Consider the following 15,011-nt stretch of genomic DNA (forward strand, 5'->3'; position numbering starts at 1 on the left):
AGTCTCTATGAATCATTATGAAATAGTGATGATACTAAGTGTTTGCGAAAAGGTGATCATATCACAAACACATGCAAAGGCAACCAATATTACAATTTTTTTCATAAGCTGAACCAGACAAATTAGTGATTTCTGTGAGAAGAACAATCCACAACATCAAGGTATGATGACTCACAATTACAAATGAGAATCGAAGGTCACCATCCAGGCACTACCCATTCTCAGTCATTGTGACAACCCAATCTACAGTTTACTCAGCTCTTACAACATGCTCTGGACAGTCCCACAGGAGTAGTTGGAGTTAGTGAATGTACCAATACTTGCTTTCAAATCTTTCAAATACTTGATCATCCGCATTTAGGTGTGAACTTTTTGTTCTGATTTCAGGGCAGGTCTATTAACATCATGCTAAGAGTTAACTAATTAACATTTGGTGGTTGACAGTTGTGTGATATTGCATTCTGATGACAGATGGTTGCTCAGTGATAACTTTTCACATGCAGCAGTGATATTGCTGGAACATTGCTGACTCGTATTAAACAACATTCACTCGCTCAATCCAATCAGCTTTACCAACCACAAGCTACATCATTTGTGTTTCAGTCATCCAGAAATTAGAGAAGGAAGCAGAAATCTCACATGTACTCAGCAGATGTAATTCAAAATTAACATTTAATTTATAGTTCAACAAAATCAATAAATCTGCGACTGTGTGACTGGACTTCTGGTCCACCGCTCGATTGTCTGGTTTGTTTACATACCAGCGCTAGAAATTGGCACTTGTCCTGTTGTCCTTGCCACACTGCCCAACAGTTAAGGTATCATAAGGACCAGGAGAAATTTGCCATTTTGAAGGGTTTTGCTACATGTTATCATTACAAGAACTAGTGGACTAAAAAGGCCAGTTTCTATTGCTGCATATACCGTCATCTCATTTCTGTAGTACAGCTGTTCGGTGTCAGGCAAACATAAACATACTTTCTTATGTAAATTGTGAGTGGCGGGTGCTAACGGTAGGGCAGGACATGCTTACCCTTTCTGTGAAAACTGGTGTCACTGATTTTCAGTGATCCATTCATATATCACTGCTATTGTGCCTTTTAAGCTCAATGGAATCTGTTCAATCAGATAATGGAGACTGGTTATTCTCAGGCATTGAAGTTATATAAATATTTGAAATAAAATAGTAGACATCTAAAGTATCAAAGCTAATGAATTACTTCACTAGTGACTCCCGAATGAGTGGGCGTACATCATGGTGCAGCCACCTACAGGGCATATCTGACATTTCAATGCATTATTAAGGAGTGACATTTGGCTGGTTGAATGCCACAATATGATTTCTTTGTGTTACAAACAGGAGGAGGTAATGAAGCAATTCATACCAATCAGTTTACATAATGTCCAGACAATTACCAATGCTTCACTGCCATACTGGTTATGACTGAGGTTAATCTCAGAATACCAATTACTGATATTGGAATAATACTGTAACCTTTTGCTTATCTGAGGGATGAAAAGAAATGGTGAATAAGAATTGCCAAATACTAAATATACAGATGGAAACGAATAAGGGAACAATAAAAAATATTAGGAAATAAGCTTTACTGTCAGTACATTTGAAATAGTGCCCCTACAAATTCAGCACGTCAGAATCAAATGTTGAGATGTGTTTGAGTGCATTGTTTCCAACGTGTATTTGGCAGACAAGCCTGGGAACCCATGATAGCATACCATTTTACTGTCTAAAACTATGTGTTCCCTTATTCATTTCCATCAGTATATGTGTCCATATTAACAAGCCCTAAAGACCATACTTGACCTTTTTCTACAATTTGCTTGTTAGAAGTCGACACCAAACATTCATGCTGCATGTTGCAAATGCCTCCCTTTTTCATTTTTTCCACCATAATGATTAATTTGCTGTGGCCAGCCTGAAGGCATGGAATAACAGAACTAAATCAGTCTTACAATTCATGTCACTGACAAAGTGAATTATCATATCTCCATGTCAGAATTAATGAGGTCTGATCAGTCCATGTGATCTTGATAAAATACTATATATATCCCGCCTTGGAGGGAAATAAATTTCTGTGTGAAAGAATAAATCCCTTATACCCTGCTTGAAAACAAAAAGCCACATGTTTTTTTCTGTGTCAATGAGAGTCATGTGACAAAGCACAAGTTAACCTCAGCTCAATTGAACAATTGTTGTCTATCAATTTTAAATTTGCTTTAATTCTTTTTCAATGTAATATTAAAACATGTTGGTAAGATAAATTTGTTGCAGCAGGATCCCAAGGCTTACATGGTGTTTTATGCGTTCCGAGTTAGGTTTTATACCATGAGCCGGAGAAGGGTGGTATAAAAACCTAACGTTGGACGTATAAAAACCCATGTGCACCTCGTGACTTGCTACATTTTTTAATATCCTGTTCTGAATGATTGAATAAGCAAATAGGGCTATTGGAATGTAGAACCCCTCGAACAAGTTTCTTCTTGCCTGGGTTAACAGGACAGCCTCAATTCTCAAGCTGTTTAGACAAGTGGACCTTAGTGCCTATACAGGTACAAGATCCTGGTAGTTTGAAATCACTCCTTTGCCTCCAAGGACATGATGAGTTGTAAAGTATTGCAATCTGACCTTGATAGTGCAAGAGGATTCATCATACCTGGACGAACAGTCCCTCAACAGCTAATTATCTTATTTCCCTCTCGAGACCTGATATGTTTGTTTATGCTACCATCTCTTGCCACAACAGGGGAATTATCAACCTCACCATCCCTCTATAGCCTCTAGGTACTGTCAGCCACCATCTCCGACTTGGCCTTGCACCAGTACAGTACAGTGCACTGCCATGTGACTTCTCATCTTGCTGGAAATTGATACAATCCTACACAATACTTGTTTGCTTTGCTGTATGCATTTATCTAGATTTTAACCATGGTTGTTATGGTAAAGAGGCTTTGATCCATTTCAAAGTCTCAAAATATCCAGGGATATAGCAATATATCTACTTATGAATGCATATAAATGTGAATTGTAGATGTGTTGTACATTGCATCTGTTTAGTGGAATGTTTTGCAATAAATATTACCTCATCTTATCTTATCAAATCTGGAGCAGTGCGCTTGTCTTGAGCCAGCAAAGATATTTGGTCAGTGAAAAATCAGTTATTTTTTATTCCAATTCAATGTGTGTAGTAAAAGACATCCAGTGAAATGTGTGTATGGCTAACCCTGATGTTTCATTTTGTGACAATAAACACTTTTTCCAGCTGAAAGGATAATGGTATTCTCCAAATATTATGTTTTACATTTTCCATAGCCAATACATTCATGACAAGAGAGGTGCTGTCTATGTGTCAGAATCCTAGAAGACATCAAAGGAAACAGAAGTCCTCACTGTTGAGACCACATTTGTCTATTTGTATTTAAGGCCAGCTTGAATAATAAAAGAATATACATTTTTCTATATTTAATTCAATAATGGTTACGACTAATTTCACAAAGGAAAGGATCAAAACTTGGAAAATGTATTTTCCTTATGCTATTGAGTCCTAATCTCCAAACATTGATATTGTCATAAAAAACCTCTGTGTTTACATGTTTTTGATAACCCAAGTTCAAGGGTGAGCATCTTCCATTAACTAACTAATTGTGTGTAATCTCGGGTTATCATGCTCTTCATCCTCATATTTACATTATTAGTGAGCTGATGACTATATAGACTACATTTAGTATCTCACTTTCTCGGAGCTTAAGCAATGAATTAAAAGACATCTCCAACAAAAGAAGTTTTGAATCTCATATCTTAGTGTAGTCAGTTCATAAATTGTTGTTCAAACAACATGACACATTGTCTAGCTGTTACCAGATAATGATATGGAACTCAGACTGATAGCTAACTGAAAACATCCGGTGACTGTTGTCAGTCATACACTGACAGTTTTTCATCTGAAACAAAAATATGATTTTCTTGGTTAACTCACTCAAAAATATTGTCATACAAGGGTCCTTTGTGATACTAATGTATAACTGATCCCAATTTTGTAAAATACACTATACCTCTACATCTAAATGTACTTCTGGATTCTTTTGATATTCATGGTCTAGTGAAAAGATGGTACTTCCTAGCTCCCTGGCACTTGGCATTAAGGGGCAAAAACAAGGACTGGTCGGCTTGGAGACATTATACTGTGTCTGAGTGGGGTATTTATGTTAAACTGTGGCATGGTATCTCATTGGACTCATACTATAAAATTGGCATTAGTCCAAGCATCCAAAAAAACACCTTTGCACATGCATCTACAACATGTATATATGTATGTATGCATGTATGTATGCATGTATGTATGCACATCACTGAAGTACAATAGTACTGAACGAGACATTAAACCCCTTTTCACCTCACCTCACCTCACCACACCTATACAGTTACAACATATGGTCAGGTTTTATGGCCAACCTAATCACAAAGGATAATGTGTCTGGGTTGGGGATCCAAACTGAACTGCATGTTGCTATATAAATGAAATAATCTTAGACGCAACGTTTAACCCCATTTCACCCCACCTTCAGATGTACAGCCAGGAACCCTTTGACCCTTTTAAAATAGTAAACATGAGGGCTGGATGTAACCACAGTTTACAGCTTTTGTTTTATTTATAAGTTCATACCCTCACTAAATTGACATAACTATTTCACTCAGATTGCTAATTAGCACATTTAGTCTGTCTCACAGGCAACTGATTACAGCTGAGAACATCCTTTTGCATTGACAAAATCAACAACAAAGACTTCATTAAGTTTGATCCAAGTGAAGCTTCAAAACATCCTTAATGCTGAATCCTGTCAGAAATGTGGCGAGATTCAATAGTCTCTCGGCTGAAATTGGAGAATTGTTTTGGAAGCTTAAAAACAAGAAGTAAACATCAAGCAACAGATGAACAGGAATGTTTCTCTTTTATCATCCTTGTCTCATTAAACCTTTCAAAAACCCAGCTTTATGAGAATGAATATTTAGAGAGAAAAAAGCGATGTTTTACATAGCCAGGAAGTAGATTCAAACGATCCTCGTACTTCAGACATCCCATCATTTGAAACCTCTGATGGGAAAGGCACTCTCATTTGAAACCTCTGATGGGAAAGGCAAATGTTAACCATAATAAATTTCTTCTATGAAACAATTAGTCTCAAATGAAAGATCCTTCTATCAAAAAGCAAAATCAAAGGGGACAAGTTATCAGGACAACATCTGTCACTCATCAAATGATTCAAAACACACTCAACCAAATAGTTTTATTTCACCCAAGATCAAAAATATTTCAATTGTCTCTTCTTGCATGACGGCAACACACTTAATACAAGTTCGGCACATTTCAACATTCCTGACAATACTGGAAATCACGTTGTGTCAGCAGATTCTAAAATAATGTCAAACTAATATCTTGATTTCAACATGATAGATGTTTGGACTGAGCAGGACTTTCAGCTTAACTGTATGGCATTATAGGAGTGAGTGAGTGAGTGAGTGAGTGAGTGAGTGAGTGAGTGAGTGAGTGAGTGAGTGAGTGAGTGAGTGAGTGAGTGAGTGAGTGAGTGAGTGAGTGAGTGAGTGAGTGAGTGAGTGAGTGAGTGAGTGAGTGAGTGAGTGAGTGAGTGAGTGAGTGAGTGAGTGAGTGAGTGAGTGAGTGAGTGAGTGAGTGAGTGAGTGAGTGAGTGAGTGAGTGAGTGAGTGAGTGAGTGAGTGAGTGAGTGAGTGAGTGAGTGAGTGAGTGAGTGAGTGAGTGAGTGAGTGAGTGAGTGAGTGAGTGAGTGAGTGAGTGAGTGAGTGAGTGAGTGAGTGAGTGAGTGAGTGAGTGAGTGAGTGAGTGAGTGGAGTGGAGTGGAGTGGAGTGGAGTGTAGTGCTAATTTCTATTCTATAATCTGATCAAAACTCACTCCATGTAAAAATTGGAAACAGAAGTGTATGCCAAAGTGGAGGAAGAGTGTTGATAGTTACCAAGAGACATTTTTTCATATCAATAGAAGATAGTCATATGACCACATGCTTCATAAGACCCAAACATCAGTATCATGAAAGATACAAAATACTGCATGAATATTTATCTACTACAGTAACTCATGTGAAGGTTATTTCAAGACCGCTTTACAACCATAAGTATAGATGAGCTATGTGTCTGTTCCTCTGACATATATTCCCTGCCAACATTCACGTTTCTAAACACAGCAATGCCCTGAGGAAAGTAAGTTGGAATAGTGAAGGGGTTCAACTATTGAATGTCCCTAACTCACCACAGAATTTCTTCAGGCAATCCTTGTCTAAGTGCCAGTGGGTCTGTTGGGAAGGATTAAGATGAAAGAATTATTTTTTTAACCAGACTTCAGGGAAAACATTATCTTTTGAACAAATAAAACCTTCTCCATACCAAGACTGGAGTGAAAACTAGATTCAGATTAATTTAAAGGCTTGCAGACAAACATAATCTAATGAGCCCCAATAATTCAATTTAACTTGAGCATAACTGAATCAAGAAGAGCAGGCAGACACAGCCCTTGCTATATGTCATGGTGGAAGATCTTCTGAATTTTCCAATACACTTACCACGTGACCTGTGAAGATTCCGGGGTAGAATAGGTCTTCAGCAACCCATACTTGCCGTAAAAGGTGACTATGCTTGTCGTAAAAGGCGACTAACGGGATCGGGTGGTCAGGCTCGCTGACTTGGTTGATGCATGTCCTCGTATCTCAATTGCGTGGATCGATGCTCATGATATTAATCACTGGATTGTCTGGTCCAGACTCGATTATTTACAGACCGCCGTCATATAGCTAGAATATTGCTGAGTGCGGTGTTAAACAACAAACCAAACCAAACCAAAACTTACCATGTGCTTCCATACATCTACCGAATGAATCAATACATCTACCATGTGTTTCAATACATCTACCGAATGAATCAATACATCTACCATGTGTTTCAATACATCTACCGAATGAATCAATACATCTACCATGTGTTTCAATACATCTACTGAATGGATCCATACACTTACCATGTGTTTCAATACATCTACTGAATGGATCCATACATCTACTGAATGACTCCATACATCTACTGAATGATTCCATACATCTACTGAATGACTCCATACATCTACTGAATGACTCCATACATCTACTGAATGACTCCATACACCTACTGAATGACTCCATACATATACTGAATGATTCCATACATCTACTGAATGACTCCATACATCTACTTAATGACTTCATACACCTACTAAATGGTTCCGGGTACCAGGATCCATTTATCTGGTGACTCAACATATATACAAAGCGACAAAGTTTGTTTGTTTGTTGTTTACCATATTTTCTTGAGTATAGTGCGCACCCATGTATAATGCGCACCCCCCTCTAGCGGGGTTCAATATTTTTGAAAAAAAGAAATTTCAATATTATGCGCAGAAAAAAATTACACCGTACCCTTTCAGCGAAGTCCGGCAAACGAACGGGTGCTGAGAAACTTCGTCAGTACAATTTCGAAATTTGAGATAAAAAATCCCCAGACATGTTTATTTACCTTTTAAATAGTATTTATTATTCTGCTAGGCATTGTTTTATATCTAGGGATTAAGATTACCTTGTTTATTTTCTCGTAAACTAAGCCGGAAACAGCAATCAGCTGTACACACGTTTTCTTGGAATCGACTGGTGATTCGGTCCAGAAACACCCAATGATATAACTTTATAGGATTTTTAATGCAAGGATCGGCAACAATTGTATCTGAAACTATTTTTTTTTATCAGGAATAATATATTCCATTATTTTCTTAATTATATGCAGCCTTTACTAAACATATTTAAAATTATAATAACCCTAAGCGAAGCAGCTGATCGCTATTCCCGGGTATTATTTTTTACATGGAACCAGTCTGACCAGTCACCGTCAAGGCTCACGCGCACGTGATCGCGTGAATTTCATGTTGACATAGAATCGTCAAACAAAAACAAATATGACTTTTAACGAGTCAAAGTATGTCATTTATGATATATGTATCCATTCTCTGTCAACTAAAGTTCGTTTTAAGGCGTCAATAGCGGTATTCTGACCGTGGTTGCTGTTAATAACGGTGAGTTGTGCGATCTTCCAATCGCTTCACACACGATTTCGCCGAAATTAATAAAAACAATATTATAAGGAATTTTGAATAAAATTAATGAAATAAGTTACAAACATAAGTCCAGATATACAAAGAACACTTTTTTATAGCCAGACAGTGTAATTACATGATTATTTTGCGTACTTCAGTATGGATTTGTTGACATGGTATTTCCGATGTTTCGTGCTCACGGTAATGTCTTTCCATGGGGGAAAAAAACATCCAAACTCATAATTCATGTATAATGCGCACCCCCTTCTACCCAGCTGTGTTTTTTCGAAAAAAAAGTGCGCACTATACTCAAGAAAATAGGGTAACACTGTACTCAGCAATATTCCAGCTATATGATGGCGGTCTGTAATTAATTTGAGTCTGGACCAGACAATCCAGTAACTGAGATCATGAGCATTGATCCACGCAATTGGAGTACGCATCAACCAAGTCACCGAGTCTGACCACCCAATCCTGTTAGTCACCTCTTACAAAAAGTATGGCTTGCTGAAGACTAATTCTATCCCAGATCTTCACAGGTGTGACTTAGTATTGCTGCCTTTTGATTCAATATACCTACTTGGAACACTTCACATCCAAATGGTATGTAGCAGTGGTTCAATACATCTTAGTCGGGGATCAATCACTGTTTCATTTTGCATAGTAAAGTTAGGTCCACATTGCAAATATAATGAGATTTGATCTTGTAACGTATTCCTCACAAATTTATCACCTTGAAAAGATTTTCACTCTGAAAGTATGTGGCAAGTTCAACACAAAAAAATCAATTTGTTGGGTTCATCTTTGCTTGGGAAACTGTCCTACATCCCACCTGTAATCAACAAGCACAAAAGACAAAACTTGAGATCACTTCCAGATCAGTCTATACATTGTACATGAAGAGTTGGGGATGGGTGTTCCTGGTATGAAAGTACCCCAATGTGGCTGCCAGATTGTACATGCCAAGTCGCCTTCCACCATGATCAGCCAAACAAATTTTGATTTTCTTCAGGACTTCCTGTGAATCAAAGCTTGCTATCGGAACATTAAAATAACAAATATTTATTTCAAAATTATGGTTTTAAAATCCCAGGCCGTCCTCCAAAATATCAAATGGGTTGTTCCCGAAGAACATCCATATATATATATATAGGCAGGATTCTTAGCTTTTTTTCAGTGATCAAAGACCACTGAAGTCTGAAGCACTGCAAGCGATAAGCTGCACATAGTTAAAGGGTAAATTAATTGGGTTTAATGCCAAAGTGAAACATACCCAACTATCTGGTCTTCAATTTAACCACCTAAGGAAGTATAAGGTACACCAGATCTATTGTTAACTGGTCTCAATTCAGTAGTATGCCCTAAGTGCTACAACCATTGAAATCATCAGTCTGTTAATGCACCTGAGTTTCTTCCTGCATTCATAGGGCAAAGACCACACTGAGGAACGGCAAATGCAATTTCTGCAGAGTAATCCTAAGAACAGGCAGATCGTGTGATAAATAAGACTCTCGGGTTATCAGTTTTGTTGATATCTCAGCACAACTTCCTTCACTAAAGGCTTCCTAAAAACCCGACAAACAACCACCAAACCTAATCTAATGTAACCCAAACGCCAAGCCTCAAATAAATAAATCCTTGGTGCACTCTATGAACATATCATAACAGAACAAAGTTTGTTAAGTTTGTCAAAAAACATTTCAGAAAATGATGTCCATTAGGTATCTGTTTCCACTGTCAATTACATTCACCACAAGCATGTTTATAATTGTGAAATATCTCCAAACACCATCTACACCACCGTTGATGGAAACAGTCAAAAACATGTGTATATATTGTAACAAGTCCTCGGTGCTGAGCGCTTTTCTTTTTCCAAAGTGCTGCCAAGTTTTAACTTCTCTGTTTTGCTGACTGAAGAAGTCAAGTCTCAAACTGTACTGAAGACCTTAGTTTGTGCCAAAACATTCTCAGGCAATTTAGTTCATCATGCACAAGGTGACTGACTGAGAGAGGATTGGAGATTGAGGTTTGAACTCGGTACTGGAGAATAAAGTGTGTTTGTTCGTTTGTTTGTTTGTTGTTTAACGCCGCACTCAGCAGTATTCCAGCTATATGAGGGCGGTCTGTAATTAATGAAGTCTGGACCAGACAATCCAGTGATCGACATCAAGAGCATCCATCCACAAATTGGGATATGATGACATGCATCAATCACGTCAGCGAGTCTGACCACCCGATCCCATTAGACGCCTCTTACGACAAGCATAGTCGCCTCTTACGGCAAGCATGGGTTGCTGAAGACCTATGTTTGCACCACAAGCTGTGCCTGATCAACACAATGTGGTATATCAACCACATGAAATACACATACTGTTTCCCTGTTCTTGCATCTGCATGTATTCTATTACCAAATAATGTCACTGTCCTTCAAACAGTTCCACCTGATCTGACTGAGTATGATGACATCTGTCTGACAGCTTACCACTGTTTCATGAGGTAACATTTTGCCATTCCATAGAGCTATTGTCGAGTTACCTGTGTTATTTCCACTAAGCTACTCTGCAAGACAACTCCCTTAAGTACCATTGCCTTTGAATCCTTTTGACAGCTGGCAAGAATTAGAGTTGAGGCTTGAATGAATGGTCTACTTTAGACTGCAAAGTATATGCAAATAAGCTGAACCAGCCAAACCAGTGACTAAGCAAGTTTGACATCAGTGCAATAATACACAATGATCCAATAAAAGTGACAAAAAACAGTTCCATAATCATAATTAATGCATTGTAGATCTCGATTATATCATAAGCATGTGTTTATGAATCACTATCAAATAATAATGAAATACCAGATGTTCATGAAAAGGTGAGCGTATCCTGCCCCACCAGTGGCACATGTCGTCATACTTACAGCTTACAAATTGAGGGAGATATCGGGTTCTATGAAGCATTCATACAAAATATCTTAATCTGTGGACCCCTAAATCTTACAATATTTAGCATTAGGCTAAACCAAGGCATGGTCCACTTAGATTATCTCCCCTCCAGATACTTCCTACACTCAGCAGTCATCTACACTGGCAATTTATTGGTGTCGTGTGAGTACCTTAGATCACAATGACTTGTCTGAATGTAGTCATATTAGATGTTTATTACTTCTTGAAATGTTCAATAACATGACTTGTCATGTTTTTCAGTGAAAGTAGGTCTACTCAAATGCCATATTATCTTTGAAAGGCAGTCAAGTCCCGTCAATCCTACATACTCGTTAATCCGACATTGTAGGTTGCATATTCTTATGTCAGATTAACGAGTATGTCGGATAAACAAAATTAGATAGTATCAACGTTCGTGATAAAAAATCAGACTACTACACAATAGATAACGATTTAAACACGTAATAAACCAAAAGGAAAGGGGAAATATTTATGTTGTTATGTAACATTGTTGGCGGAATATGATTTCTAATCATGCAACTTCTAAAGTTTAACACATAACTACTGTTACGAACTGTATGACTGATTTAAAATACATTTAAAGCATAGTCTGGAATGGAAGTCCAATTTCAAACTTGTGCCGTAATGTGTAAGAAAGCTCCTTCCTAGGGGCTAATGTCGACTTCCTTTTAGTAATTTAATTGGTCGCTCAAAGTTTGCGAAAGGTCGTTCTGACGTGACCTGTAATGCAAGAACTTGTATCCGATTTAAATGAGATTGAGGTAATCTAGGCATGTGAATAATCCTGTTTTGTTTATTTAAAGCAGTAATTGTTTATTGTTAAACAAGCTTATCCTTGCAGCCATTGAAATATGCAGCTATTCGCCAACTCATCTCGTAACAAAACACAGGGCTATGTACTCGTGGGCAGATGACCACGGAGTACACTGATCACTGTGTTGGATTAACAAGACTGATTAATTACTGATTTCAACAATTTTAGGTGCAAATTAGGTGTGTCTGATTCGGAGTGAGAGACTGTCAGATTAATGGGTCTAAATAGCACTGATTTAATCGGTTACCATCATTAGTGTCGGATAAAGCCAATTGCCGGATTAATGAGTGTCGGATTAACGAGACTTGACTGTAACCAACAAAAACCTAACATGCACTTGACACCTGCACATGAATACAAAACTTGCTAATGCGGCATCAACAATTTCCCCTCATGACAGATTCTTCTGTTTTTCTCCCTCCAAAATATTTATTCTTCAAAAAGTAATTCCCTCAAGACATCAACTGCACTTTGAAGAAAAATAAAATGTGATGTATTCAACCAGGTCGCCAACATTTACAACATTTTTAAACCCCAGACATTGTAAAGGTTACATCAATGCTGTCTGACAAGCGAGGAACACTCATTTCACTTGACTAGCTAAATAGACTCAAGGACTGTGAGACAAAATGTCAGCTGAAATGTGCCATTCCCAATTCCATCGGCTGTGATTTAGCATCCATGCATGTGAAAATTGCCCTAAATTAGCAGCAATCCTGCACAACAAGGAACAACACCTTTGACAGGTGAGGACAATCACCAGATCAAGATCAATATCTCCATGCTAATGAGATCATATTTCAGCTTTTCAAAGCCATAAACCCCTGTGAATTACATTATAAAGACGGGAGAGATTGCTCTCCCTGGAACACTAAGCAATCTGTGGTTGCAGTCAGGAGAGCCAGGTCAGTTAGCTCTCTTACAAGCTTACATTAAGATGGCGCCATGGCTGACTTTGGCCTGAAAAAACATGTCCATAAAGTAACATATTCAAACTGCCAATTTATTAATAGCTATCTATGTAGAGCCTGCAATAAAAAACTATAAATGGGCAGCATGCAACAAATAGCTGAAAGGCTTTGGATGAATAAATGATCACTTATGCCTCATTCCTATGAATTGCTTTTTGTTCCAGCTGAAATTTACACCATTCACTGAAAGGTTCAAAGAGTGCCCATGGAAGAACATAGTTGGAAAACTAACAATGATTTATAAGAGAGAGAATTTATGGATAAACTTCTAAAATTTGAGGAACACAACGTTTCGGAGAATATGCTTACTCCTTCATCACCTGATGAAACCTGACCACCCGATCCCGTTTGTGGCCTAGCTCTTATGACAAGCATGGGTTGCTGAAGGCCAATTCTAACCGGGATCTTCACGGATCATGTTTGGGTCATGCCATCATGTGTGGGCTCCTAATATGTGGAATAATATGGAAACCATGAGGGTTGTAACATTCAATTGAACTGTCATGTAGCTGTCCATGCCATGATTCCACTGTGTCGAAAATTAATTCTTGACTACTAACAATTTAAACAGACACACTAAAAAAATATGGAAGAAACCTTTGCCATTTTTAAGAAAGATGCTAGGGTGTTAATGTGATTAAATACATTAATATTTTCTTACCGAAAGAAAAGAATGTAAAGTATTTACTGCGCATGTCTTTCATATCTTTTCATCCATTGAAATTCTAGCATGGTACTGATGGCATCACTTACTGTCATCAACTCAAGGACAATTGCCATGCTTCAATATTTCGACCAATTGTATAATGACCAAAAGTATAGTGTGCATAAGATGGCCAGCTGTCACTCTAAGGTGTAGCTGGGGATTGCCTTCCTGGGAATAGTCACATATGTCAATTAACCAAACAGGGCTCCATTCAGCTATACAAAACATGCAACCTGTTATTGAAAAATGCAACCTAATAGTTATGACTCTGGTACATGCTACGAGACCATGTAAAAAGCTTTCAAATTTGTGTCTGAATAAATCTTACTTATCCACACAAAATCAATCTTTGAACCCACTAAATACCTCTGAAGTTACTTACCATACTACATCACTAATCTCTGTTACGTGTAACTTGTCAGGCTTTCTTCCAACTGTGGATACATCAAGATTATGTGCATATGTCCCTATTATGTTTCACAGCAATGTGTCATTACCTTTTATCACACTGGCAGCAGATTTGTCTTTGTTTCAACTGTGATAAATTTATGGGCCCAGGGTGAAACCTGGTTTTGTTTGGTGCAACTTGATTTTCATGTCAATATGCACCTGGTGCAAGTTAGATCAAGTTCCTTAAATCGAGCCCTGACAAGATTTTACTTATAAAAGACTTAACATAGAAATAGTTAGTCATCTCTGTGAGTGTAACATGAAGACTATTCAATTGACGATATATGCCTCATTTATGCACATAAGAGACCATCGAGATCCTCAGCAGACCATGATTGTCATAAGATCAGACTAATGGGATCGGGTGGTCAGGCTTGTTGACTTGGTTGAAGCATTTCATCGTAGACCGATGCTCATATCAATCACTGGATTCTCTGTTCCAGAGTTGATTATTTACAGAATGCTGTCATATAGCCGAGTACGGTATTAAACAACAAACAAACCAACAATTATTCACATAAGAACATACTATCATTCGTATGTTCCAACCAACCTTGTCAACGTCAGACATACTTAATTTCAAGGCCAAACATCATGCATGGGTTCACCGAAAAAGTCTCTGGATCCAGACAGGGTCAATATCTAGACGGCAATAATGGTAACAACATTATGAATTTGAAAAATAAGTCCATCAGCACTGACTTACCAACATCAGATGACGTTTGTTTTCGATGACCGTTTTCTTCATGGTCCACTGGCTGACTAGATAAAGCAAGCACCATTATGTGAGCGACGGCATTGGTTCGTTCCTTGAGGTCACTGAACATCCTCAACTCCTTATCCACTGACCTCTGTAATACCTGGAAAACAAAGGCCAACAATGAATTCTGTAGGAGAGAGAGTTAGTTGACTTAATGTTGCTTTGAACAATATTTCAGTTATATCACGGCGGTCAG

At 37.9% G+C, this 15,011-nt stretch overlaps 1 protein-coding gene across 3 annotated transcripts in view; it reads right to left on the reverse strand.

The window, feature by feature from the left end:
- Nucleotides 1-15,011, reverse strand: part of LOC139442483 (phosphofurin acidic cluster sorting protein 2-like) — a 133,504-nt gene that overhangs the window by 49,168 nt on the left and 69,325 nt on the right. For all 3 annotated transcript variants that reach the window (XM_071223294.1, XM_071223293.1, XM_071223292.1), the window contains exon 5: nt 14,762-14,915. In XM_071223294.1, coding sequence (XP_071079395.1) covers nt 14,762-14,915 — 154 coding nt within the window. The remainder of the gene's footprint in view (nt 1-14,761; nt 14,916-15,011) is intronic.

The sequence above is a fragment of the Haliotis cracherodii genome, unplaced genomic scaffold (genome assembly GCF_022045235.1).
Source record: "Haliotis cracherodii isolate W230 unplaced genomic scaffold, xgHalCrac1.p SCAF_5, whole genome shotgun sequence".
NCBI lineage: Eukaryota > Metazoa > Mollusca > Gastropoda > Lepetellida > Haliotidae > Haliotis > Haliotis cracherodii.